Here is a 22,919-nt window from a genome sequence, read left to right as displayed (position 1 = left end):
CCCTGTTTAAAAAAAAGAAAGAAAGAAAACAAAAAAAAAAAAAAGACAAAATCCAGAGAACATAGTCTGGCCTGAGGGTGCGTGAATCCAGAAAAGCTTCCTGGAGGAGGTGCTACCCATTGAAGACCCAAAGGAAAAGTACAAAGAAATTAACCAACAATAAAGCTGTAAGGCCTAGTTGAGAGAGCTGTGGTGAGGGCTCAGCTGAAGGCAGGGAGACTGGAAACTGAGCTATGTGAAGAAGGCCTTTCTGATGGGGAGGGCACTGCAGGGAAGGGAGCCACAACAGATGGGGGCAGGAGGTGCTGAGACTACAGGGCGGGCCATTCTAGCAGGTGATGCTGGTTGAATGAATGAGTGAGGAAAGGAATGAATGAGGGATACAAATAGAGAAGGCCAAGGTGGAAAAGCCAATTGTATCTTTTACGGTGGGTTTTTTTTTGGCAGCTGGGACCAGTAGACAGAGACGCATGGCAACATACGCTGGTCCTGCACCACCCCCAGCTCAGGACTCAAAGGACTGCAGTGTGCTGAAGGTGACTTGTCAGGCCCATAAGGGGCCAGGAGGAGCAGGTCTCCTCCCCTCCTTGGCTGCCCCTCTGTCCAGGGATGGGGGTGCTGACTGATAAGTCCCCTGCCCCCCCACCCCCGCGCCTGGCCCAGCGCCAAGCTCCCCAGCTGCTGACTCAGGCCCTGCTGGCCAGCTCAGCATTCCTGCCCGGCCCCCACTGAATGGAGCTATTGAAAGTCTCTGTAGCCACAGACCACACCTCCAACCAGAGCCTTCGGCTGGACTGTGGCTCCTCTCTCAGGGGACAGCGTAGGCCCTAGGGGTCAGTTGGAGAGGGCTCTGGCTGCCAGCGACTGCTCTGGGGGTGTCTGGGACCAAGGATGCTCCTGGGTAAGCTGGCTGGGCTGGCACCAAAGAGGGGATTCCAGTGGGAGGGGTCTCCCTGGTGCGCAGGACAGAGGCGCTGGGATGGGCGACCCCGGCTTGGGGGAGGGGTCTGCATGTCGATGGGAGAGCCAAAGGGCCCTGTGGGCTTTCCCACCTGCCCCCTAAGACTGGAGCTTCCCTAAGGTAGAGGTGGTTTCCCCCTTAGACAGAGGCCACTCAGGGGTATGGGCTGGGTCTCCCCCGTCAGACAGAAGCCAAGGTAGGGAGAAGGGATGGTTTGGAGTCTTGCCCATCAGTCTCAGAGCTCCCCAGGCACGGGAAAAGCATCAGGCGTCCAGCCTCAGCCTCTGCTGCTGGGTCCAGATCAAGCGCCCTCCTTTCCCTTCCTCTCTCCACTTGGCCTTTGCCCTAAGCCAAGACCTGGCCACCAGCCTGGCTGCAGGGGCCTGCAGAGCCAGCTGCACTTTTTCAGGTATGGGGGAGGGCCAGGTACCATGAAGCCAGTACGGGTCACCACCCTTCTGTGGATGCTACTGCTGGTGCTCAGGCTGGGGGCCACCCGGCAGGGGTCCCCAGAAGAGGCCTCCTTCTACTATGGAACCTTCCCTCTTGGTACGGCCACGCCTCTGTTCATCTGTCTGCCTGTCTGTCTGTTGTCCACCTGTCTTGACTTGCCAAGGAGTTTGGTGTTCTTGCTTCCTGATTGGCAGGATGAGAAACCTACCTTTGCATGGTTGTTCTGAAAGTTCCTAACAGGTTTTTTTTTTTTTGAAGTTATTAAAAATTACACAGATAATACATGCTAATCAGAGCTAAAATTGTGCAAAAAATGTTTTTAATATAGCTTCCCCTACCCTGCCTCACATGCTCACCCTCCTAGGAAGACAAGGCCCCAGTGGGACAGGGGCAGCGTGGTAGGGAGGGGCAGTCCCTGAGGCCTGGGAGGCACAGCCCGGAGCCCTGGCTCTGGGTGACACATGGGAGCACCTGGGACCCAGCACGGGTCTCCCCCTGCAGGCTTCTCCTGGGGCGTAGGCAGTTCTGCCTACCAGACGGAGGGTGCCTGGGACCAGGACGGGAAAGGGCCCAGCATATGGGACATCTTCACACACAGTGGGAAGGGGAAGGTGCTCGGGAATGAGACAGCAGATGTAGCCTGTGATGGCTACTACAAGGTCCAGGTGAGTGCGGGGTGTGTGTGCGCGCGCGCACACGTGTGAGCACACGCCTAGCTGGGAGGCAGGGAGTGACGTATTGGGGGACCCCTGGTGACAACGTCATTCCCATGCTCCGCCAAACACCCTCTACCCCAGTGCAGCCAGAGGGGAAACGGCCAGTGGGGGTGAAGTTTTGGGAGGGGCCGGGATGTGGGGTGGATGTAGGAGGAAAGGAAAGCGGGGCCTCACCTGAGCCAGTGCCTCAGGCCAAGTGAGGGGGGCCGAAGGACTGATCCCACAGCTTCAGGGCCTGCAGCCACAGTGGCCTGAAGCCCTGGTTCCTGCTTGTGAGTTGCACCCTGTGGAGGGAGTGGGACCCGCTCATCCTCAGCACCCACTTTCCTCTCTGGATGGCTTCTTGAGGAACTCATCACCCAGCTATACTAGGGGCACCCTGATGGACTTCTCCAAGTGCCTCCCTGTCCTGTGTTTTCTTTGACTCTTGGCGTATCCCCTGCCTGAAGTGGCCAGGTGGCATCACCTCTGTTGTACAGGTGAGGAAGCAGGTTCTTCCTTGCCCACTAACAGCCACAGACAAGAGTGAGCCTCGGCCCTAGAGCCCCCTGGACCCCTACCTCCCATGCCCAGGGCCTAGGTGACCTGCCCCCCCACCCCTGTCTGCACAGGAGGACATCATTCTGCTGAGAGAACTGCACGTCAGCCACTACCGATTCTCCCTGTCTTGGCCCCGGCTCCTGCCCACAGGCGTCCGAGGTGAGCTAGCGAAACCCCTCCCGAGCCCAGGTGCAGCCCTTCCGGCCATGTTGGCTTTGCAGGGACACCACAGAGTCCTGGGGAGGGAGACCAGCCCATGAACGTGGTTGCTGATAGTAGCAGCTCTCACAGGTTCTGCAGGTAACTGGGCTCCCAGAATGCCGGTGGGCTGAGGGTACCTCAGGCCTTCAAAAAGCAACAGGGCCCAGGAATGCTGCACTCCAGGAGGCCAAGGCCAAGGCCAAGGTCCTTTCTCATAGCATCTTCTTTTATTTCACCTGCAGCCGAGCAGGTGAACAAGAAGGGAATCCAATTCTACAGTGATCTTATCGATGCCCTTCTGAGCAGCAACATCACCCCCATCGTGACCTTGCACCACTGGGATCTGCCGCAGGTGAGGACCTGAGCAGGCTCCCAGGCCCAAGGGGTGCTCAGCTCAGCAGGAGGGAGCCCAGTGTGAGGACTCGGGTTGCCCGGGTGGGGCAGAGACTAGGGTCTGGATTCTGGCGCAGGACTGTAAGATGTGAGTGAGTGAAAAAATCTCTCTGACTCACTGTCTTAGTCCACTTTTGCTGTTAGAACAGAACGCCTGAGACTGGGTAACTTGTAAAGAATGGGAATATATCTTCCCACAGTTCTGGAGGCTGGGAAGTCCAAGATTAAGACACTGGCAGGTGCAGATTCTGGTGAAGGCCCAGTCTCTGCTTCCAGGATGGTGCCTTGAATGCGTCCCTCTTTTTATAAGGGCACCTAATCCCATTCAAGAGACAAGAGCCCTCATGACTGAATCACCTGCCAAAGGCTACACTTCCCCATGCTGTTACACAGGGGATACAGTTTCAACATGAATTCCAGGGGACAGAAACATTCAAACCAAAGCACTCATGTATGGCAGGCAGGTCATACTGCTTTAACTGATGTGTGTAGTAAGTGAAAAGAGTGAATCCTTTTGTTTTCTAAAAAACTTGGCATACAAACAAAATTTTAAAACTATAAAGATATGTCTTTTAACTAAGATCTGGCAGCTAGGCGCAGTGGTTCACGCCTGTAATCCTAGCACTTTGGGGGGCCGAGGTGGGTGGATCACCTGACGTCAGGAGCTCGAGACCAGCCTGGCCAGTCTTTACGAAAAATACAAAAATTAGCCAGGCGTGGTGGCGGGCGCCTATAATCCCAGCTACTCGAGAGGCTGAGGCAGGAGAATTGCTTGAACCAGGAGGCAGAGATTGCAGTGAGTCGAGATCATGCCATTGTACTCCAGCCTGGGCAATGAGAGCGAAATTCCATCTATATAAAATAAAAAAAAAAAAGATCTGGGGACATAGCATAATGAACAAGTTTAGCCTTTTTTCTCCAATTTCTTTGAGCCAGTATCACAGGCACTCATATATGACCCTGCCCCAGTAATGTCCATGAAATCATAACATGCTTCAGAATGTCACTATGTCACTGTGATTCAAGCAATATTTTCTTTCTTTTTTTTTTTTTTTTTTGAGATGGAGTCCTGCTCCGTTGTCCAGGCTGGAGTGCAGTGGCATGATCTCAGCTCACTACAGCCTCTGCCTCCTGAGTTCAAGTGATTCTCCTGTCTCAGCTTCCCGAGTAGCTGGGATTACAGGCATGTGCCACTATGCCTGGCTAATTTTTGTATTTTTAGCAAAGACAGGGTTTCACGAGGTTGGCCAGGCTGTTCTCGAACTCCTGTCTTCAGGTGATCCGCCTGCCTCCGCCTCCCAAAGTGTTAAGATTACAAGCGTGAGCCACTGCGCCTAGCCTCAGGCAATACTTTCATTCACTGGGGAGAAGGTGGTCCCATCGGTGCCCTGGAAGGTTTGGGCAGAGGTGGGAGGAAGGGGTGTTCTGATTGGAGGGCGCATTGCAAAGAGGGGGAAGCTGGGCAAGCAGTTCGGTTCAGTTGGGAAGGGAGGGAAGGTTTAGAGGCTGGAGAAGTGGCTTGGGGAAGACCTCAAAAGCCTCAAGTGCTGAGCTAAGATGACTGGGAACTGGGTTTATTCCGTGGGAATGGGAGCTACCAGAGTCCTCTAACTGGGGAGGAGGGCAGAGCAGGCTGTAGGGAGATGAACCTTCCAGTTTCTTCCCTGGTTGCTTTCACGAACCTGCCCCAGTAACATCCCTCGAACCCACCAAGGAGAGCTGGACAGGTAGTCTCGATAGAGTGACAAGTCTTGGGAGAATTCTGCCATCATGGGCAGATGCCTTTGGTTGGGAAAGCCCTCGGCCGAAGAAGGCAGATCCTGCCCCAAGGCTTCTAGAAGCTTTCTGACATCTGCGTGGCCCTCAAAATCCTCATCAGAGTGTTCATCCCAGCATCAGATCTCATTTCTCCAGAACTTAGATCTAAGATGCTTCCCCATTATTAGGCCCCTTTCCCCTGGCAATTTTTCTTAAATATTCAATCTGTCCAGTTCTTTCTAAGCATGAGAGTCCCAGTCTCCCTGCGCGACCTCCCTCCTGTTTGTCTGAGGACTGTTGCACGGCTTATCTCCACATCTAAACTGCTTTGCGGTTCATTCATGGGGCACCTGCTTCTCTGTGTTCACAGCTGCTCCAGGTCAAATACGGTGGGTGGCAGAATGTGAGCATGGCCAACTACTTCAGAGACTACGCCAACCTGTGCTTTGAGGCCTTTGGGGACCGCGTGAAGCACTGGATCACGTTCAGTGATCCTCGGGTAAGCGAGGCCCCTCCAGGCGGCAGAATGTGGCACTCCCTGCCACTTCTTATGGATCCTGTGGTCCTGCTTGCTGTCCCTATAGGCAATGGCAGAAAAAGGCTATGAGACGGGCCACCATGCACCGGGCCTGAAGCTCCGAGGCACCGGCCTGTACAAGGCAGCACACCACATCATTAAGGTGAGTGGGGTCCTTCTGGTGGGGGAACAGTCTCAGGGTCAGCTCAGCCTTCCCCAGGGGCTCTAGCCTGAGCTTGGTCCTCTGCCGCTCCACCTCCGAGTCAGCATACTCCATAGCACCTTCCTTTCTGTGACGATTTATGGAGGGCGTGTCCTGCCATCCAGGGCGCTGGGGAACACTATGGCTGAGCTGTTATAGTGGCTCCCAAGAGCCTACAGCCTAGCCAAGGGGATGGAGCACATCCATGTGGAAATGCATCAACTACAGGTCCAAGCTGTGACAGGAGGAAGAAGGGATGTGACAGCGAGCCAGGGGTTAAAATCTTCCATGAATGAGCGGAAGTAACTGGGGTTGATCAAGGACAGCAGTAAGAGGAGTTAGAAGTGGTCATCAGAGCGTGGCTTCAAAGAACCTGGGAGTTTTGAAGGAGGAAGGAAAACTAGTTTGGAAGCAGCGATAATGAGCAGGCAGACTCCACCTTACTCCCAGCTCAGAGGTATGTGGAGTGTGATGGAAAAAAATGGCCTCTGCTCAAAGGAGCTGCAGTGGAGGTGCTCTTAGGGTTGGCAGGCATCAGTCACAGCAAGAGAGTAAAGGGGCCATTCGGAGAAGACGCTACAGGAAGGAAGGGCTACTGGAAAGCCTTGTCGCTGGAGAGGGAATTGGGTCACATTACAGGACATGTATGAGGATATGGATGATGATAACTGGAGAACAGGGATACAAGGCATGTGGGATTGGCCCCAAAGGACACTTAGCAGAAGGTGGACAATCTGTCTAAGCTGGAAGGCAAGGAACCACTGGGTGACATTCCAGACCCCCAAACTCATATCAGGGAGAACATTGTCTCATTTTTTCTACATTTGGCTTATGATTTCTTAAACTGAATATTTAAAGGGCAGAGCTCTCAAGATATTTTTATTTTCATATTTTTTGAGACTGAGTTTTGCTCTGTCATCCAGGATGCAGTGAAGTGGCATGATCTTGGCTCACTGCAACCTCCGCCTCCCGGGTTCAAGCGATTCTCTTGCCTCATTCTCCCAAGTAGATGGAAACACAGGCGTGTGCCACCACACCTGGCTAATTTTTGTATTTTTGATAGAGATAGGGTTTCACCATGTTGGCCAGGCTGGTCCTGAACTCCTGACCTCAGGTGATTCCCCCACCTCAGCATCCCAAAGTGCTGAGATTGGAGGCATGCGCCATAGCGCCCGGCCTCAAGATTTTTTTTTTTTTTTTGAGACGGAGTCTCGCTCTGTCGCCCGGGCTGCAGCGCAGTGGCCGGATCTCAGCTCACTGCAAGCTCTGCCTCCTGGGTTTATGCCATTTTCCTGCCTCAGCCTCCCGAGTAGCTGGGACTACAGGCGCCGCCACCTCGCCCGGCTAAGATATTTTTAATATTAAACATGGAAGTCATTTTCTGGGCCTTTTTATCTATCAAAAGTAGTGAGCTAAAGAGATGTCATTATTTATTTATTTAGAGACAGAGTCTTGCTCTGTCGCCTAGGCTGGAGTGCAGTGGCACGATCTCGACTCACTACAACCTCTGCCTCCTGGGTTCACACCATTCTCCTGCCTCAGCCTCCTGAGTAGCTGGGATTACAGGCATACACCACCACACCCGGCTAATTTTTTTGTATTTTTAGTAGAGACAGGGTTTCACCATGTTGGCCAGGCTGGTCTTGAACTCCTGACCTCGTGGTCTACCCGCCTCACCCTCCCAAAGTGCTGGGATTGCAGGCATGAGCCACTGCACCCGGCCTGAAGAGATGTGATTCTGTTATTGTTTTGACATGGTCCACTTCATCAGACAATACCATGATTTACTTGGTTATTGCTGGTTGGCAAAAGGAAGTATAAGGAACGAAGTCTGATAAATAAAGGTTCTCCGTGAGTAACAAACAAAACAACCCCAAATTCTATAGCCTTCAGATATTCAGCTCTTCTAAATTGGTACTTCTCAAACTTTAACAAGCATCATAATCATTTAATAAATGATTACTGAGCCAGGTGTGGTGGCACATGGCTGTTGTTCCAGCTATTTGAGAGGCTTGAGCAGGAGGGAGGATCGCTTGAGCAGGAGGATCACTTGAGCCTAGGAGTTTCGTTCCAGCATCGACAACAAGCAAGACTCCATCTCAAGAAAAAAAAAAAAAGTTTATTAAAGCACAGATTGCTGGCCAGGCACAATGGCTCACATCTGCAATTCCAGCACTTTGGGAGGCTGAGGCAGGCAGATCGCTTGAGGTCTGGAGTTCGAGATCAGCCTGGCCAACATGGAGAAACCCCATCTCTACTAAAAATACAAAAATTAGCCAAGTGTGGTGGTGGGCGCCTGTAGTCCCAGCTACACAGGAAGCTGAGGCAGGAGAATGGCTTGAACCCGGGAGGCGGAGGTTGCAGAGAGCCAAGATCGTGCCACTGCACTCCAGCCTGGGCCACAGAGCGAGACTCCATCTCAAGATCAAAACAAAACAAAACAAAACAAAACAAAACAAAACAAAAAACACCAAACACAGATTCCTGGGCCCCACTTTGAGTTTCTGATTCAGTAGGTCTGGCAAGGGCCCACGGATTTGCATTTCTATTAAGTTCCCAGTGGATCCTGATGATCTCGGTCTGGAGACCACACACTGAGAATCACTGTTCTAGATTACTTTCCATCTCTCTTAGGTGTTGAACTACCCAAGTGCAGTGGCTAGATGAAACAGCCTCAGGCAGGCCAGTGGGTCACTGGTAGAATATGAAGAGAAGGCAGGTTGATGTATTTTAGATTCCATTTTTCAAGACTATTTCAGACACTTGGTTTTTTCCTAACTTACTGAGCTCTTCTGGGAAAAGTACTGCCTAGTTGCTACTGAGGACTAAGAGGAACAAAACAGGAAACTTTAGCAAAAATCTTAAAAACGATAAATCACAACACAAAGTTGTTTGAGCCAGACTTACATCAAGTTTCATTTACAGTATAAAGAAAATAAGTGCCTCAAGAAGTTAGAGGAAGGAAGACTGGATTGGGATAAACAAGGCTGGATGGATGAAAATGATAGGTCTAAAGTTAGGAAGGAAAGAAAGGCCACCCAGATTGAAATGGATGGGCCAGGCACCTATGATGAATTTCTGCTCCCCTTTCAGGCTCATGCCCAAGCCTGGCATTCTTATAACACCACATGGCGCAGCAAGCAGCAAGGTGAGCTGTGGTCCCACACATGTACCCAGGACAGCCAAGTGCCCGGAGCAGCAATGGCACAGCCCACTCTCCACTCCCTTTTCTTTCTTTTCTTTTAAGGTCTGGTGGGAATTTCATTGAACTGTGACTGGGGGGAACCTGTGGACATTAGTAACCCCAAGGACATAGAGGCTGCCGAGAGATACCTACAGTTCTGTCTGGGCTGGTTTGCCAACCCCATTTATGCCGGTGACTACCCCCAAGTCATGAAGGACTACATTGGTGAGCCCAGCCTCATTTTAAACTGCAGATACTACGCCAAGTTATCGAGCCCATGTGAAACAAGCAAAAGGCAGGGGTTGAAGAGCTCATCGGGCCTGGGTGAGGTACTCAAGGGATAATCCAGACTCGAAAGAATTGAGAAACAGACATTTGAGTTAGCAGGGAGGAACCCTAGACCTCTCAATTTCCCTAGACCTGGAAATTGAGAATTTTCAGAACTTAGGGAAGAATGTGGTCTTCTTTGGGCTGGTCTCTCTTACGTTCCGCTGCCCTGCCCCTTCCTCCACCCCACTTTAACTGCAGTCAAGCAGGAGAGAGCTCAGACGCAGTCACGGGCCTGTGTCACTTCTATTGTCGGTTCTTTCTGTCAATGGAGAAATACTTTCCAAGCTCCAGTTTCCACAGTGTTGGAGAAGAGAATAAATACAGGTAAGGCTTATAGGGATATATCAGTGTGGATGTTTTTAACCGCCACATAACAGAAAATTCTACCTAAAATTACTTGAAGTAGGGAATTTATTATCTCACCTGAGCCCAGAGAAGGGTGATGCAGGGCTAGGTAATCTAGCCTTCAAGGGTGCCTTTGAGGACCCAGGCTTATACCTTCTTTCCACTCTGGCACCTTCAGTTAGCCCATCAACCAATCCCCATGACCACAAGATGACTGCAGCAACCCCAGGTATCACATCTTTACATGTCACCACCCAAAGACAGAAAAAGGGAATTGCTCTGTCATAATATGTTTTGGGGTGAGCTTTCTTGGCCATTTTCCCTCCAATTTTTTTTATTGTGGCAAAATACACATAAAGTGTACCTGTGTTGCCATTTTTAAGTGTACAGTTCAGTGGTAAAAAATACACTCATAATGTATGAACATCACCACCATCCATCTCCAGAATGCTTCATCTTGCAAAACCGAAACTTTGCCACCGAGTCCCTGGCAACCACCATTCCACTGTCTCTGATTTTGACTAAGTAGCTCATGTAAGTGGAAGCATACGGTGTTTGTCTTTGTGTGACAGGCTTATTTTACTTAGCATAATGTCCTCAAGATTCATCCATTTTGTAATGTCAGAATTTCCTTCCTTTTTAAGACTGAATAATATTCCATTGTCAGCTGGGCATGGTGGCTTATGCCTACAATCCCAGCACTTTGGGAGGCCGAGGCAGGTGGATGACCTGAGGTCAGGAGTTTGAGACCAGCCTGACCAACATGGCGAAACCCTGTCTCTACTAAAAGTGCAAAAGTTAGCTGTGCATGGTGGTGGGTGACTGTAATCCCAACTACTTGGGAGGCTGAGGTAGGAGAATCACTTGAACCTGGGAGGTGGAGGTTGCAGTGAGCCGAGATAGTGCCACGGCACTCCAGCCTGGGTGACAGAGTGAGACTTCATCTCAGGGTGAAAAAAAAATTTCCATTGTCTGTATGTATCATACTATGCTTATTCATTCATCCATCAATAGACACTTAGGTTGCTTCCATGTTTTAGCTATTGTGAATAATGCTAAAAACACGGGTGTACAAGTATCTCAAGATCCAGCTTTCAGTTATTTGGGGTATATACCCAGAAGTGGAATTGCTGGATCATATGAAAAATTCCATTTTTGGCCGGGCGCGGTGGCTCAAGCCTGTAATCCCAGCAGTTTGGGAGGCCGAGACGGGCGGATCACGAGGTCAGGAGATTGAGACCATCCTGGCTAATACGGTGAAACCCCGTCTCTACTAAAAAATACAAAAAACTAGCCGGGCGAGGTGGCGGGCGCCTGTAGTCCCAGCTACTTGGGAGGCTGAGGCAAGAGAATGGCGTAAACCCGGGGGGCGGAGCTTGCAGTGAGCTGAGATCCGGCCACTGCACTCCAGCCTGGGCAACAGAGCAAGACTCTGTCTCAAAAAAAAAAGAAAAGAAAAATTCCATTTTTAATTTTTTTAAGGAAGTGTCATACTGTTTTCCACAGTGGGTGTACCATTTTACATTCCCAGCAACAATACACAAGGGTCCAATTACTCCACATCCTTGCCAACACTTGTTATTTTGCTTAATAATGGCCATCCCAGTGGGCGTGAAGTTGTATCTCACTGCAGTTTTGATTTGTGTTTCCCTAATGATTAGTAAGAGCATCTTTTCATGTGCTTACTGGCCATCTGTAGATCTTCTTTAGAAAAAATGCCAATTCAAGTTATTTGCCCATTTTTGAATTGGGTTGTTTTTGTTGTTGAGTTTTGGGAATTCTCTACATATTCTGGAGTCTAATCTTTTATCAGATATATGATATGCAAATATTTCCTCCCATTTTATGTGTCTTGATTCTCAAATTTTAAAACATTTCATGAAGTCCAATTTGTCTATTTATGTTTGTGTTTTTTGCCTATTTTTGTTGCCTATGCTTTTGGTGTCAGAATCAAGATATAACTGCCTTATTAAATGTCATGGTGCTTTTGCTCTTTTCTTTTTCTTTCTTTCTTTTCTTTTTTTTGAGACAGAGTCTCATTCTGTTGCCCAGGCTGGAGTGCAATGGTGTGATCTCAGCTCACTGCAACCTCTGCCTCCCAGGTTCAAGTGATTCTCCTAAGTACCTGGGGTTACAGGCACCTGCCATCATGCTCAGCTCATTTTTGCATTTTTTCTAGAGATGAGGTTTCACCATGTTGGCCGGGCTGGCCTTGAACTCCTGACCTCAGGTGAATCTCCCACCTCAGCCTCCCTAGTGGGTCACGCCAGTGATTTTTTTTTTTTTTTTTTTTTTTTGAGACAGGGTCTCTTGCCCTGTCACCCAGGCTGGAGAGCAGTGGGGTGATCATGGCTCACTGCAGCCTCAACCTCCCCGGACTCCAGTGATCCTCCCACTTCAGCCTCCCAAGTAGCTGGGACCACAGGCACACACCACCATGCCCAGCTAATTTTTTGTATATTTTGTAGAGATGGGGTTTGACTATGTAGTCCAAGCTGGTCTCAAACCTCTAGGCTCAAGCTATCTGCCCACCTTGGCCTCCCAAAGTGCTGGGATTACAGGCGTGGGCCACCACACCAGGCCATGTTTTCTTCTAAGCAGTTTTGTTTGTTTTGAAACTGAGTCTCACTCTGTTGTCCAGGCTGGAGTGCAGTGGCATGATCTCGGCTCACTGCAACCTCTGCCTCCCGGCAGAGGAGGCAAAAATGCAAAAATGAGCTGAGCATGATGGCAGGTGCCTGTAACCCCAGGTACTTAGGAGAATCACTTGAACCTGGGAGGCAATTCTCCTGCCTGAGCCTCCCAAATAGCTGGGACTACAGGCGCCTGCCACCAGGGCCTAATTTTTGTATTTTTAGTATAGACAGGGTTTCACCATATTGGCCAGGGTAGTCTCGAACTCTTGACCTTGTGATCCACCTCCGCCTGCCTCAGACTCCCAAAGTGCTGGGATTACAGGCATGAGCCACTGTTGGATGCCTTCTATTTATTTTTCTTGCATAATTACTCTGGCTAGAACTCTCATTACTATGTTGAATAGAAGTGGTGAATGCAGGTATCCTTTTCTTGGTCCATTTTTTTAAAAATTTTTTTTGAGAGAGAGTCTCACTCTGTTGCCCAGGCTGGAGTGCGGTGGTGCAATCTTGGCTCACTGCAACCTCCGTCTCCCAGATTCAAGCAATTCTTGTGCCTTGGCCACCTGAATAGCTGGGATCACAGGCACACACCACCATGTCCAGCTAATTGTTTGTATTTTTAGTAGAGACGAGGTTTCACCATCTTGGCCAGGCTGGTCTCGAACTCCTGGCTTCAAGTGATCTGCCCACCTTGGCCTCCCAAAGTACAGGGATTACAGGCATGAACCACTGCGCCTGGACATTCCTCTTAGCTATTTTTAGGAACAAGAAAAATCTTCCCAGGAAGCAGCTTCTGTCCCTTTGTGCCTCAAGGGACAGAACTGTCACATGGTTAGGTCAGATGATGCCCTAGACCATCATAACTAGGGCCCCAGAGGCTGGGGAGGAAGGGGGCACGGAAGACAGGCATTGGACTGACTACTGGGTGTAGGTAACCGGCAGTGTCTGACCATAGAAATTTAAACATATTATCTCTGATTTAAAGGTATCAGCTGGCACTCACCCTAAAAAAAAGGAGACAAAAATAACACTGGAATTGGGTTACGGTTTCACACAACAAAGCTATTTTAGGTGTTTGATTAAGAGAGAACTGTCAACATTTGAAAAATGCCCCTTTCTATAAAACACATTTATCAAACATACTTATCTGAGCAGGAGGTAGCAAGTTCTAATACCAACTCCGCCACTAACTTGTGAGTGACTGTGGGCAAGGTGCTTCACCTCTTTGGTTCTTAATCTTATCTGAAAATGAAGGCATTAGATACAATCTTTAAAAATCTTTTGGTGTCAATCAGTTCTGTGACACATCTATACACATACACTCAAAATCTTGAGAATGGTTTCCTCAAGATGCACAAGGAAGGCCGGGCGCGGTGGCTCAAGCCTGTAATCCCAGCACTTTGGGAGGCCGAGACGGGCGGATCACGAGGTCAGGAGATCGAGACCATCCTGGCTAACACGGTGAAACCCCGTCTCTACTAAAAAAAAAAAAAAATACAAAAAACTAGCCAGGCGAGGTGGCAGGCGCCTGTAGTCCTAGCTACTCGGGAGGCTGAGGCAGGAGAATGGCGTAAACCCGGGAGGCGGAGCTTGCAGTGAGCCAAGATCCGGCCACTGCGCTCCAGCCTGGGCGACAGAGAGAGACTCCATCTCAAAAAAAAAAAAAAGAAAAAAAAAAAGATGCACAAGGAAAACGCCTTCATGAAGGGACTGACAGGGTCCATGTCCCTGTAGACACAACTTATCATTCACACAGTGCATTCACTCTCTTGGGACCCTCAGAGGCCACTGCAGGTGCCACGAAAAGACTGCATCACAAAGCCAAATAGATTATTTGTGAGAGAGCACATTTTGGGCGTAACGCCAATAATCCCAGCCCCTCTCAACTCCAATTTTGTGATGATACAAGTGGGAAACAGGCTGAACTTTTCCTTTGCACAATGTAGAAAGAAGGATCCGCTAAGCAGTTGAAGTTTTATTTAGTACTGAAAGCATTCTGCCTGAAATCTTGTTCACAAATTACTTCCAGGCCTCTTACAAGTACTCTTTTACTCACAGTAAATATATAAACAAAAGTATTTCCAGATCAGCGCTGTTCAATAGAACTTTCCACAATGACGGAAATGTTCTATACATGTGCTGTCCAATACAATAGCTTCTAGCCACCAGCGTCTATTAGAATTTTAAAAATTAAAACTAAAAATTCAATCCTTCAGTCACTATATTTTAATAGCCATATGCAGCAAGTGGCTATTGTATTAGTGCAAGGACTATGACGACAGCTGGTGGTTTTTCTTAAGTCACTAAACGTAACTGCAATAACGTGCCAATATTTTATTTGCTTTATGCTAATATCTTAAGGGTATTTAACAACACAAACTTTATATTCATTTTATCTAAACTATTATCCTCTTTGGAACTACTCTTAAGGTTATATTTCAGATCAATTCATGGAAAATGTTGTTTTCTTGATTTATATATTAAAAGTCATTTTTGCATAGATTACACCTGGACGTGTTTCAAATGTTTTAAAAGTACAAAAAGTATGAACTAAAAAGTCAGGCCTCTCTCCTTCCCTCCCCAGAACAAGTATACTTCCCAGAGATGGGTTGTATATGTGGTCAGTGTATGTGCTTATGATTATACACAACATTCTGAAGCTTTTTTTCACGGAAACCTATATCCTGGCAAGCTTTCCACATTGCGATAGAAAGTGCTGCCTCATTTGTTCTAATGGCTGCGTAGTGTTGTACCATGGATATTTCATCATTTACGTAACCGGTCCCTACTGACAAACATTTAGGTTGTTTCCAATCTTTTACTGCTCAGTCTCTAATGAAGATACTTGTACAAACATCCCTTTATATGTGTAAGTAGAGTGTAAACAGATTTGGAACTGGTCAGTGAAAGGACATATGCTTTTACAACTTTGAAAGATAGGACATACCATCACTGGCCTTCCAGTTCCCTTCCCAAAGGCAGCTAAAATTACACATTTCTATTTTTTATTTTTTGAGATGGAGTTTTGCTCATTGCCCAGGCTAGAGTGCAATGGCGTGATCTCGGCTCACTGCGACCTCCGCCTCCGGGGTTCAAGCGATTCTCCTGCCTTAGCCTCCCAAGTAGCTGGGATTACAGATGCTTGCCACCACACCCAGCTAATTTTTTTTTTTTTTTTAAGACAGTCTTGCTCTGTTGCCCAGGTTGGAGTGCAGTGGTGTGATCTCGGCTCACTGCAACCTCCACCTCCCAGGTTCAAGCAACTCTTCTGCTTCAACCTCCCAAGTAGCTGGGATTACAGGTGTGCGCCAACATGCCGGGCTAATTTTTGTATTTTTAGTAGAGATGGGGTTTCACCATGTTGGTCAGGCTGGTTTCAAACTCCTGAACATCGTGATCTGCCCCCCTCGGCCTCCCAAAGTGCTGGGATTACGGGCGTGGGCCACCGCTTCTGGCCAATTTTTTGTATTTTTAGTAGCAACAGGGTTTCACCATGTTGGCCAGGCTGGTCTCAAACTCCTGACCTCAAGTGATCCACCCGCCTCGGCCTCCCAAAATGTTGGGATTACAGGCGTGAGCCACCGCACCTGGCCAAATTACCCATTTTTAATGTAAGGAATAATACAGGAGCCCAACTCTACTTTTTTTCCAGATGGCTACACGCCACTTACTGTCTGTGAAAATAACTACTTTTAAGCAATATAAACTTACAAATATTTTGGACAGTATTGAAATTTCAAAAATTCCTCTTTGGATGGCTAAGGTTATACTTCCCATGCAGATGAATCCTAAAGCCCACCTTTTATGTCAAGATGTCACTATCGTCATGATACATAACAGTGATTGGGAGAAAATAAGCCTTTGTTAAATTCTACTTTTTTCTCTCAAAAGGAAGAAAGAGTGCAGAGCAAGGCCTGGAGATGTCAAGGTTACCAGTGTTCTCACTTCAGGAGAAGAGCTACATTAAAGGCACATCTGATTTCTTGGGATTGGGTCATTTTACTACTCGGTACATCATGGAAAGGAAGAACCCCTCCCGCCAGGGGCCCAGCTACCAGAATGATCGTGACTTGATAGAGCTGGTTGACCCAAACTGGCCAGATCTGGGGTCTAAATGGCTATATTCTGTGCCGTGGGGATTTAGGAGGCTCCTCAACTTTGCTCAGGTGATTATCACATTAAGCTATTAAAAGGACATTTAGACTTGAATTCATGTTCTCATGGCTTAAGCTCGGGTGCCTACATTAGAAAGTTAATAAAACAAACCTAGTGAGTCATACTTCAGAGGTTACTAAATATAGGCCTTACAGACTCATGTCTACCATGCACAACCATTTGCATGTATATAACTTTAGCTAAAATTCGTATCCCATATTTATTTTGCTGTCCTTCTCGCCTAAACTGGAATATGTGGCAAAGAACAAGACCAAAGTACATGTCCCCTCCAACAACGCTTTTTTTTTTTTTTTTTTTTGAGACAGAGTCTCGCTGTCGCCAGGTTGGAATGCAGCGGCATGATTTTGGCTCACTGCCCCCTCTGCCTCCCAGATTCAAGTGATTCTCCTGCCTCGGCCTCTCAAGTAGTTGGGATTACAGGAGCATGCCACCACGCCTGGCTAATTTTTGTATTTTTAGTAGAGACAGGTTTTCACCATGTTGGCCAGGCTGGTCTCGAACTCCTGACCTCAGGTGATCTGCCCACCTCAGCCTCCCAAACAAAGTGCTGGGATTACAGGCGAGAGCCACCACGCCTGGCAACAATGCTCATTTATTGAGAAATACATCCTTTATACGAACCTGTCTCCTGCCTACGTTAATCTCTAAATAAGCACGTTATCTGACATCTACTAAATGCCAAAAACACACTTGATTAGAATGTGGCAGGCTTGAATATGTGTTCCTATATGAGCCTCTGACTCAGAAACCTACCTGTAGGTCAGAATTTTTAAGATATTTGTTGCTATGACTCACTTTCAGACTCAATATGGTGATCCTCCCATATATGTGATGGAAAATGGAGCACCTCAAAAATTCCACTGTACTCAATTATGTGATGAGTGGAGAATTCAGTACCTTAAAGGATACATAAATGAAATGCTAAAAGGTGAGACACAAACCAAGATTGTCTGCACAGTTTTCCCATTTAACTGAGACAAAATGTGGCTAACACACGATCAACTGAAACTTGCTTCTACATCTCATAAATGAAAACATTTTTAACATTATCTTCACAGTTTTATTTTTCTAAGTAAATGAAATATATTTAAAATGGAATAAAATGTCTTTGCAGCTATAAAAGATGGTGCTAATATAAAGGGGTATACTTCCTGGTCTCTGTTGGATAAGTTTGAATGGGAGAAAGGATACTCAGATAGATATGGATTCTACTATGTTGAATTTAACGACAGAAATAAGCCTCGCTATCCAAAGGCTTCAGTTCAATATTACAAGAAGATTATCATTGCCAATGGGTTTCCCAATCCAAGAGAGGTAGGCCTAATTATCAATGTTATCTGTTCTGAACTTTAGAAGAGCTAGGTAGCTAGAACATACACAGAGCTTGGCAAGTACCTCTCCTCCTTCCTCCATGAAAGAGGACGGGGGCATGCAGCATGGCCCTTTATTTCACCTTTGCTCATTTGCTTAGAATGCAGCAAGCTTGATGTAAACTTCAATCTAAGGGCACTACCAGAGGTTATGAAGGAGTTCCATTTGCTTTAAGTAATGACAGGGCAAAAACAAGAGAGACTTCTAGTTAAATATTATTCTAAATTTTGTGTCTTTTTTTCTTTTTCTTTTCTTTTTCTTTTTTTTTTTTGAGACAGACTCTCACTCTGTCACCAGGCTGGAGATCTCAGCTCACTACAACCTCCACCTCTCAGGTTCAAGCGATTTTCCTGCCTCAGCCTCCTGAGTAGCTGCAACCACAGGCGCGCACTACCACGCCTAGATAATTTTTGTATTTTTAGTAGAGATGGGGTTTCACTATGTTGGTGAGGATGGTCTCGATATCTTGACCTTGTGATCTGTCCACCTCGGCCTCCCAAAGTCCTGGGATTACAGGCGTGAGCCACGGCGCCTGGCCTAAATCTTGTGTCTTAATGCAAACAAATACTACCTATTTTTCAACATATATAAAAAACAGTTAAGTAAATTTAATGTATAATTATCATATCATTTTCATCTATTTTCCAGCCACGAAGCAGAGCCATACACACATACTGGCTTCAAAGTGAGATCTAAAGTAATCAAACTTAATAATCCTTTAGAATCTACCAAACATTTTCAATAACCTGAAAACTTTTCTAGCATCTCTCTATTCTCTATGTTGCTGCACCTATTGGCAGGGAATATAAACTATAATTTCGAGTGTCTTGACCAGATACGGTGGCTCACACCTCTAACCCCAGCACCTTGGGAGGCTGGAGTGGGAGGACTGCTTGAGGCCAAGTGGTCAAGACCGGCCTGGGCAACAGAGCAAGATCCCATTTCTACAAAAAATTTAAAAATCAGCTGGATGTGGTGATGCGCCTGTAGTCCCAGCTACCTGGGAGACTGAGGTGTGAGGATCACTTGAGCCCAAGAGTTTGAGGCTGCAGTGAGCTATGAGTGCTCCACTGCACTCCAGCCTGGGCAACAGAGCAAGACTCTGTTTCTAAAAAATGAAATAAAATAGAGTGTCTTAATAACAATAATTTTAAAAAGTAAATTTCACTCGTTTACTGAAACTATTTTAAGGTGAGCTCAGTAGGACTATTAAATGTAAGCAGTGACTAAAAACCATAAGGCATTTGCTACTTTTACATTATTAGAAAAGCACTAGATTGTATACTCAAGAATAAAGACTGTTCTCTGACTCCCTCACTATGATGTACATGGATGTACAGTAAATATTAACTAATTTAAACTACAAGATGATTTAGAAACATAAACTACAGGCAGATTTTTAAAAATATTTATTTTTACCCCACATTTATTTCAAAAATGATTTGAAACAGCAAAAAATTAAGTCTAAGACAACATTACTTATCAAGTGGGTTTTTATTAGGTGGAAAGTTGGTACCTCAAAGCTTTGGAAACTTGCTCTATCAACAATCAGAGGCTTGCTGCAGGTGAGTCAGTATATTTTAATGTTTTCCTTTAATAATTAAACTAAATAATTACACATATCATTATCAAAATCTCAAAATCTGGCTCTACTTGAAGTCAATCTTCCAAAACTGCTTATGATTAAAATCAGGTTTCTTTGAAGCAATATCAAATTTCTATTTATAAGCATTTTAAAGCATTTAATCTACCATGAAAGATAAACATTTTATCCATTCAAGTTTTATCCTTTCAGAATCATACTATAAGGCCGGGCATGGTGGCTCACGCCTATAATCCCAGCACTTTGGGAGGCTGAGGCGGGTGGATCACCTGAGGTCAGGAGTTCGAGACCATCCTGGCCAACATGATGAAACCCCATCTCTACTAAAAATACAAAAATTAGTCAGGCATGGCAGCGCATGCCTGTAATCCCAACTACTCAGGAACCTGAGGCAGGAGAATCACTTGAACCCGGGAGATGGAGGCTGCAGTGAGCTGAGATCATGCCACTGCACTCTAGTCTGGGTGACAAAGCGAGACTGTCTCAAAAAAAAAAAAAAAAAAAAAACCAAAAACCAGAATCATACTACAAATTTATACACCTACTGTTTTTGTTATAGTGGGCTTGGGCAAGGAGAGGAAAAGCCAACCACTATACCAACCGGGATGAAGGAGAAAAAGAACACTTGAGATCTTATATTTGTTCATTCGGCAAGCAATTATTAAGCACTCACTATTTGCCAGGGAATGTTTTAAGTCATGAGATACAGCAATGAACAAGGTTCCTGTCTTCATAGAAGACATCATTTCCTATGCAATTGGATCTAAAAGGATCAGAGATGTCAAATAACAAAGATGCAATTATGCATCAAGAAATGCCAACACATATCATTTGCTTCTTTGAATGTGATCTTTATTTCTCCGTAAGGGCAATCAGAGAAATATGCTTCCTTTTTTTTTTTTTTTTGAGACGGAGTCTCGCTTTGTCACCCAGGCTGGAGTACAGTGGTGCAATCTCTGCTCACTGCAAGCTCCGCCTCCTGAGTTCACGCCATTCTCCTGCCTCAGCCTCCCGAGTAGCTGGGACTACAGGCGTGCACCACCACGCCTGGCTAATTTTTTGTATTTTTAGTAGAGACGGGGTTTCACTGTGTTAGGCAGGATGGTCTCGATCTCCTGACCTCATGATCCGCCCTCCTCGGCCTCCCAAAGTGCTGGGATTACAGGTGTGAGCCACCACGCCCGACCTATGCTTCCTTTTTTTAACAAACTCATCTTTAATGTGATAGCAGACGTAGAAGGTGTGAGACCAAATCTTACCAAATTAGCTATTTTTACAGGCCAATATAGCATATGCACCTCCCCAACACATTTAAATAATCAGGCAATATTAAGAATGTATATTCCATTAAACTAAAATAAACAAGGTTGAAACATGGTACAGAATTCACTCTGAGCCCGTGAACTCCACGTGAGGATGTCCAGCACTTTATTTATCTCAGTAACCAGAGTACCCAGCACACAAACTAAAAGTGGGTATTACATAAGTGGCCACTATTTTATTAATAAAGCACATAACATATGCTTATCATTAACTCTTAAAGATTATTATTTAACTATACAAGAATTACCATACAAAATTTTGACATACAAATTCCTACACTTCTTAAGATACACAATAACATCTTTGAAAGGTTGGAAATGTTTCCCAAGGACTTTTCTTTCACAAATTCCCCCCAATAAAAATTATAGGAACTGTGGAATATGGCTGCTAATATTCTGAGATGAATTTACAAAGTATAAGTATTGAGAGACATTTAGACTTTACTATAGCACTTGTAGAAGAACCAAATTCAGGCATTTATCCCATATTTTCTGAAATATTTACAAAGCTCCTATAAAATTTTCAAATAACATTTAATTCACTAAGTTCTATTTCATGGCAAATAAGAATCAGAAAATTTGAGGATGGTATTTTTTAAGTTTTTCCAATACAGTTAAAGCTTTTGGGATAAAGCTGTATTTACTAAAGTGATCCTGTTCTCATTTGTGGTGCTCGTGCTCTTTGTCATTTCAGAGCCCTTGCTAAGTCACATGCAAATGGTTACAGAGATCGTGGTACCTACTGTCTGCTCCCTCTGCGTCCTCATCACTGCTGTTCTACTAATGCTCCTCCTGAGGAGGCAGAGCTGAGACAGGATTATCAGTTTTGGAGCTTCATACGAGAATCTTCAGGATCTTCCTCCCTTTTCTGCTTTGAGGGTTTCCATATATTTCTGTTTTCAGGTTCTACAATAATTACCTTTTTTTCTCTTTCTCTTTTTGGCTTGTGCTGGGATTTAAGAATTAGAAAATAAAAATAAGCAGAAATTAAAAAAAAAAATCACTTGTAATCTCACCCCTCCTAAAGTTAATGTTAAGATTTTGCGCCAGGCGTGGTGGCTGAAGCCTGTAATCCCAGCACTTTGGGAGGCCGAGATGGGCGGATCATGAGGTCAGGAGATCGAGACCATCCTGGCTAACGCGGTGAAACCCCGTCTCTACTAAAAAATACAAAAAGCTAGCCGGGAGAAGTGGCAGGCGCCTGTAGTCCCAGCTACTCGGGAGGCTGAGGCAGGAGAATGGCGTAAACCCGGGAGGCGGAGCTGGCAGTGAGCTGAGATCCGGCCACTGCACTCCAGCCCGGGCGATAGAGCGAGACTCCGTCTCAAAAAAAAAAAAAGATTTTGCATTGTATAGGCCGGGCGCGGTGGCTCATGCCTGTAATCCTAGCACTTTGGGAGGCTGAGGCGGGTGGATCATCTGAGGTCAGGAGTTCGAGACCAGCCTGGCCAACATGGTGAAACCCCATCTCTATTAAAAAACACAAAAATTAGCCGGGCGTGGTGGCAGGCGCCTTAATCCCAGCTACTTGGCAGGCAGAGGCAGGGGAATCATTTGAACCCGGGAGGTGGAGGTTGCAGTGAGCTGAGATAAAGCCATTGTACTCAAACCCGGGGGACAAGAGCGAGACTTCTCTCAAAAAAAAAAAAAAAAAATGTTGCTGTATATAATGAATGTATATTATGAATTATTTACAAAAATGGGATCATAGTATATAAACTGTTGTGACTTGATAGTTTATCACTCTAAAATCTGTCCAGAAATATTACTTTAATGTTCAAATGATTGCCATCTCAGCACTGTCCTATACCTGATAGATAAAATCAATCTGGCCGGGCACAGTGGCTCACACCTGTAATCCCAGCACTTTGGGAGGCTGAGGCAGGTGAATCACTTGAGGCCAGAAATTCGAGAGGAGCCTGGCCAACGTGGTTAAACCCTGTCTCTACTAAAAATAGAAAAACCAGCTGGGCATGGTGGCGGGCACCTGTAATCCCAGTTACTTGGGAGGCTGAGGCAGGAGAATCGCTTGAACCTGCGAGTTGAAGGTTGCAGTGAGCTGAGATCACACCACTGCACTCTAGCCTGGGCAACAGAGCAAGACTCCGTCTCAAAAGAGAAAATAAATCTATAGATAACAATCCTTCCAGGTTGTAAATATTATTAACCAACCACGGAAAAGCATGAAGTGGGTACCAAGTAAATGAGCAC

The 22,919-nt window shown here is 46.3% G+C and overlaps 2 protein-coding genes across 3 annotated transcripts in view; one reads left to right on the top strand and one right to left on the bottom strand.

Annotated features, from left to right (window-relative positions):
- Positions 1-1,266: 1,266 nt before the first annotated feature.
- Positions 1,267-21,698, top strand: LCTL (lactase like). The gene is made up of 13 exons (XM_023220783.1): positions 1,267-1,510; positions 1,916-2,079; positions 2,742-2,829; positions 3,114-3,223; positions 5,393-5,521; positions 5,607-5,702; positions 8,835-8,889; positions 8,989-9,150; positions 16,128-16,402; positions 17,214-17,340; positions 17,527-17,726; positions 19,285-19,348; positions 21,403-21,698. The coding sequence occupies exons 1-13, from the start codon at positions 1,393-1,395 to the stop codon at positions 21,516-21,518; spliced, it is 1,704 nt and encodes a 567-aa protein (XP_023076551.1). The 5' UTR covers positions 1,267-1,392; the 3' UTR covers positions 21,519-21,698.
- Positions 21,130-22,919, bottom strand: part of ZWILCH (zwilch kinetochore protein) — a 45,494-nt gene continuing 43,704 nt past the window's right edge. The window contains exon 19 of one of the 2 annotated variants that reach the window (XM_023220781.1): positions 21,130-21,657. The gene's annotated coding sequence lies outside the window, so the exon portion shown is untranslated. The remainder of the gene's footprint in view (positions 21,658-22,919) is intronic. The other variant, XM_023220782.1, reaches the window with a different exon arrangement.

The sequence above is a fragment of the Piliocolobus tephrosceles genome, chromosome 6 (genome assembly GCF_002776525.5).
Source record: "Piliocolobus tephrosceles isolate RC106 chromosome 6, ASM277652v3, whole genome shotgun sequence".
In the NCBI taxonomy this organism is placed as follows: domain Eukaryota; kingdom Metazoa; phylum Chordata; class Mammalia; order Primates; family Cercopithecidae; genus Piliocolobus; species Piliocolobus tephrosceles.
Note: the sequence above shows the minus strand (reverse complement) of the source record. Positions and strands in the feature narration are given on the sequence as shown.

Coding starts and splice junctions, on each gene's coding strand:
- LCTL (XM_023220783.1), top strand. CDS start 1,393: ATGAAGCCAGTACGGGTCACCACCCTTCTGTGGATGCTACTGCTGGTG. Junction 2,080..2,741: donor ATGGCTACTACAAGGTCCAG/GTGAGTGCGGGG, acceptor CTGTCTGCACAG/GAGGACATCATTCTGCTGAG. Junction 5,522..5,606: donor TCACGTTCAGTGATCCTCGG/GTAAGCGAGGCC, acceptor CTGTCCCTATAG/GCAATGGCAGAAAAAGGCTA.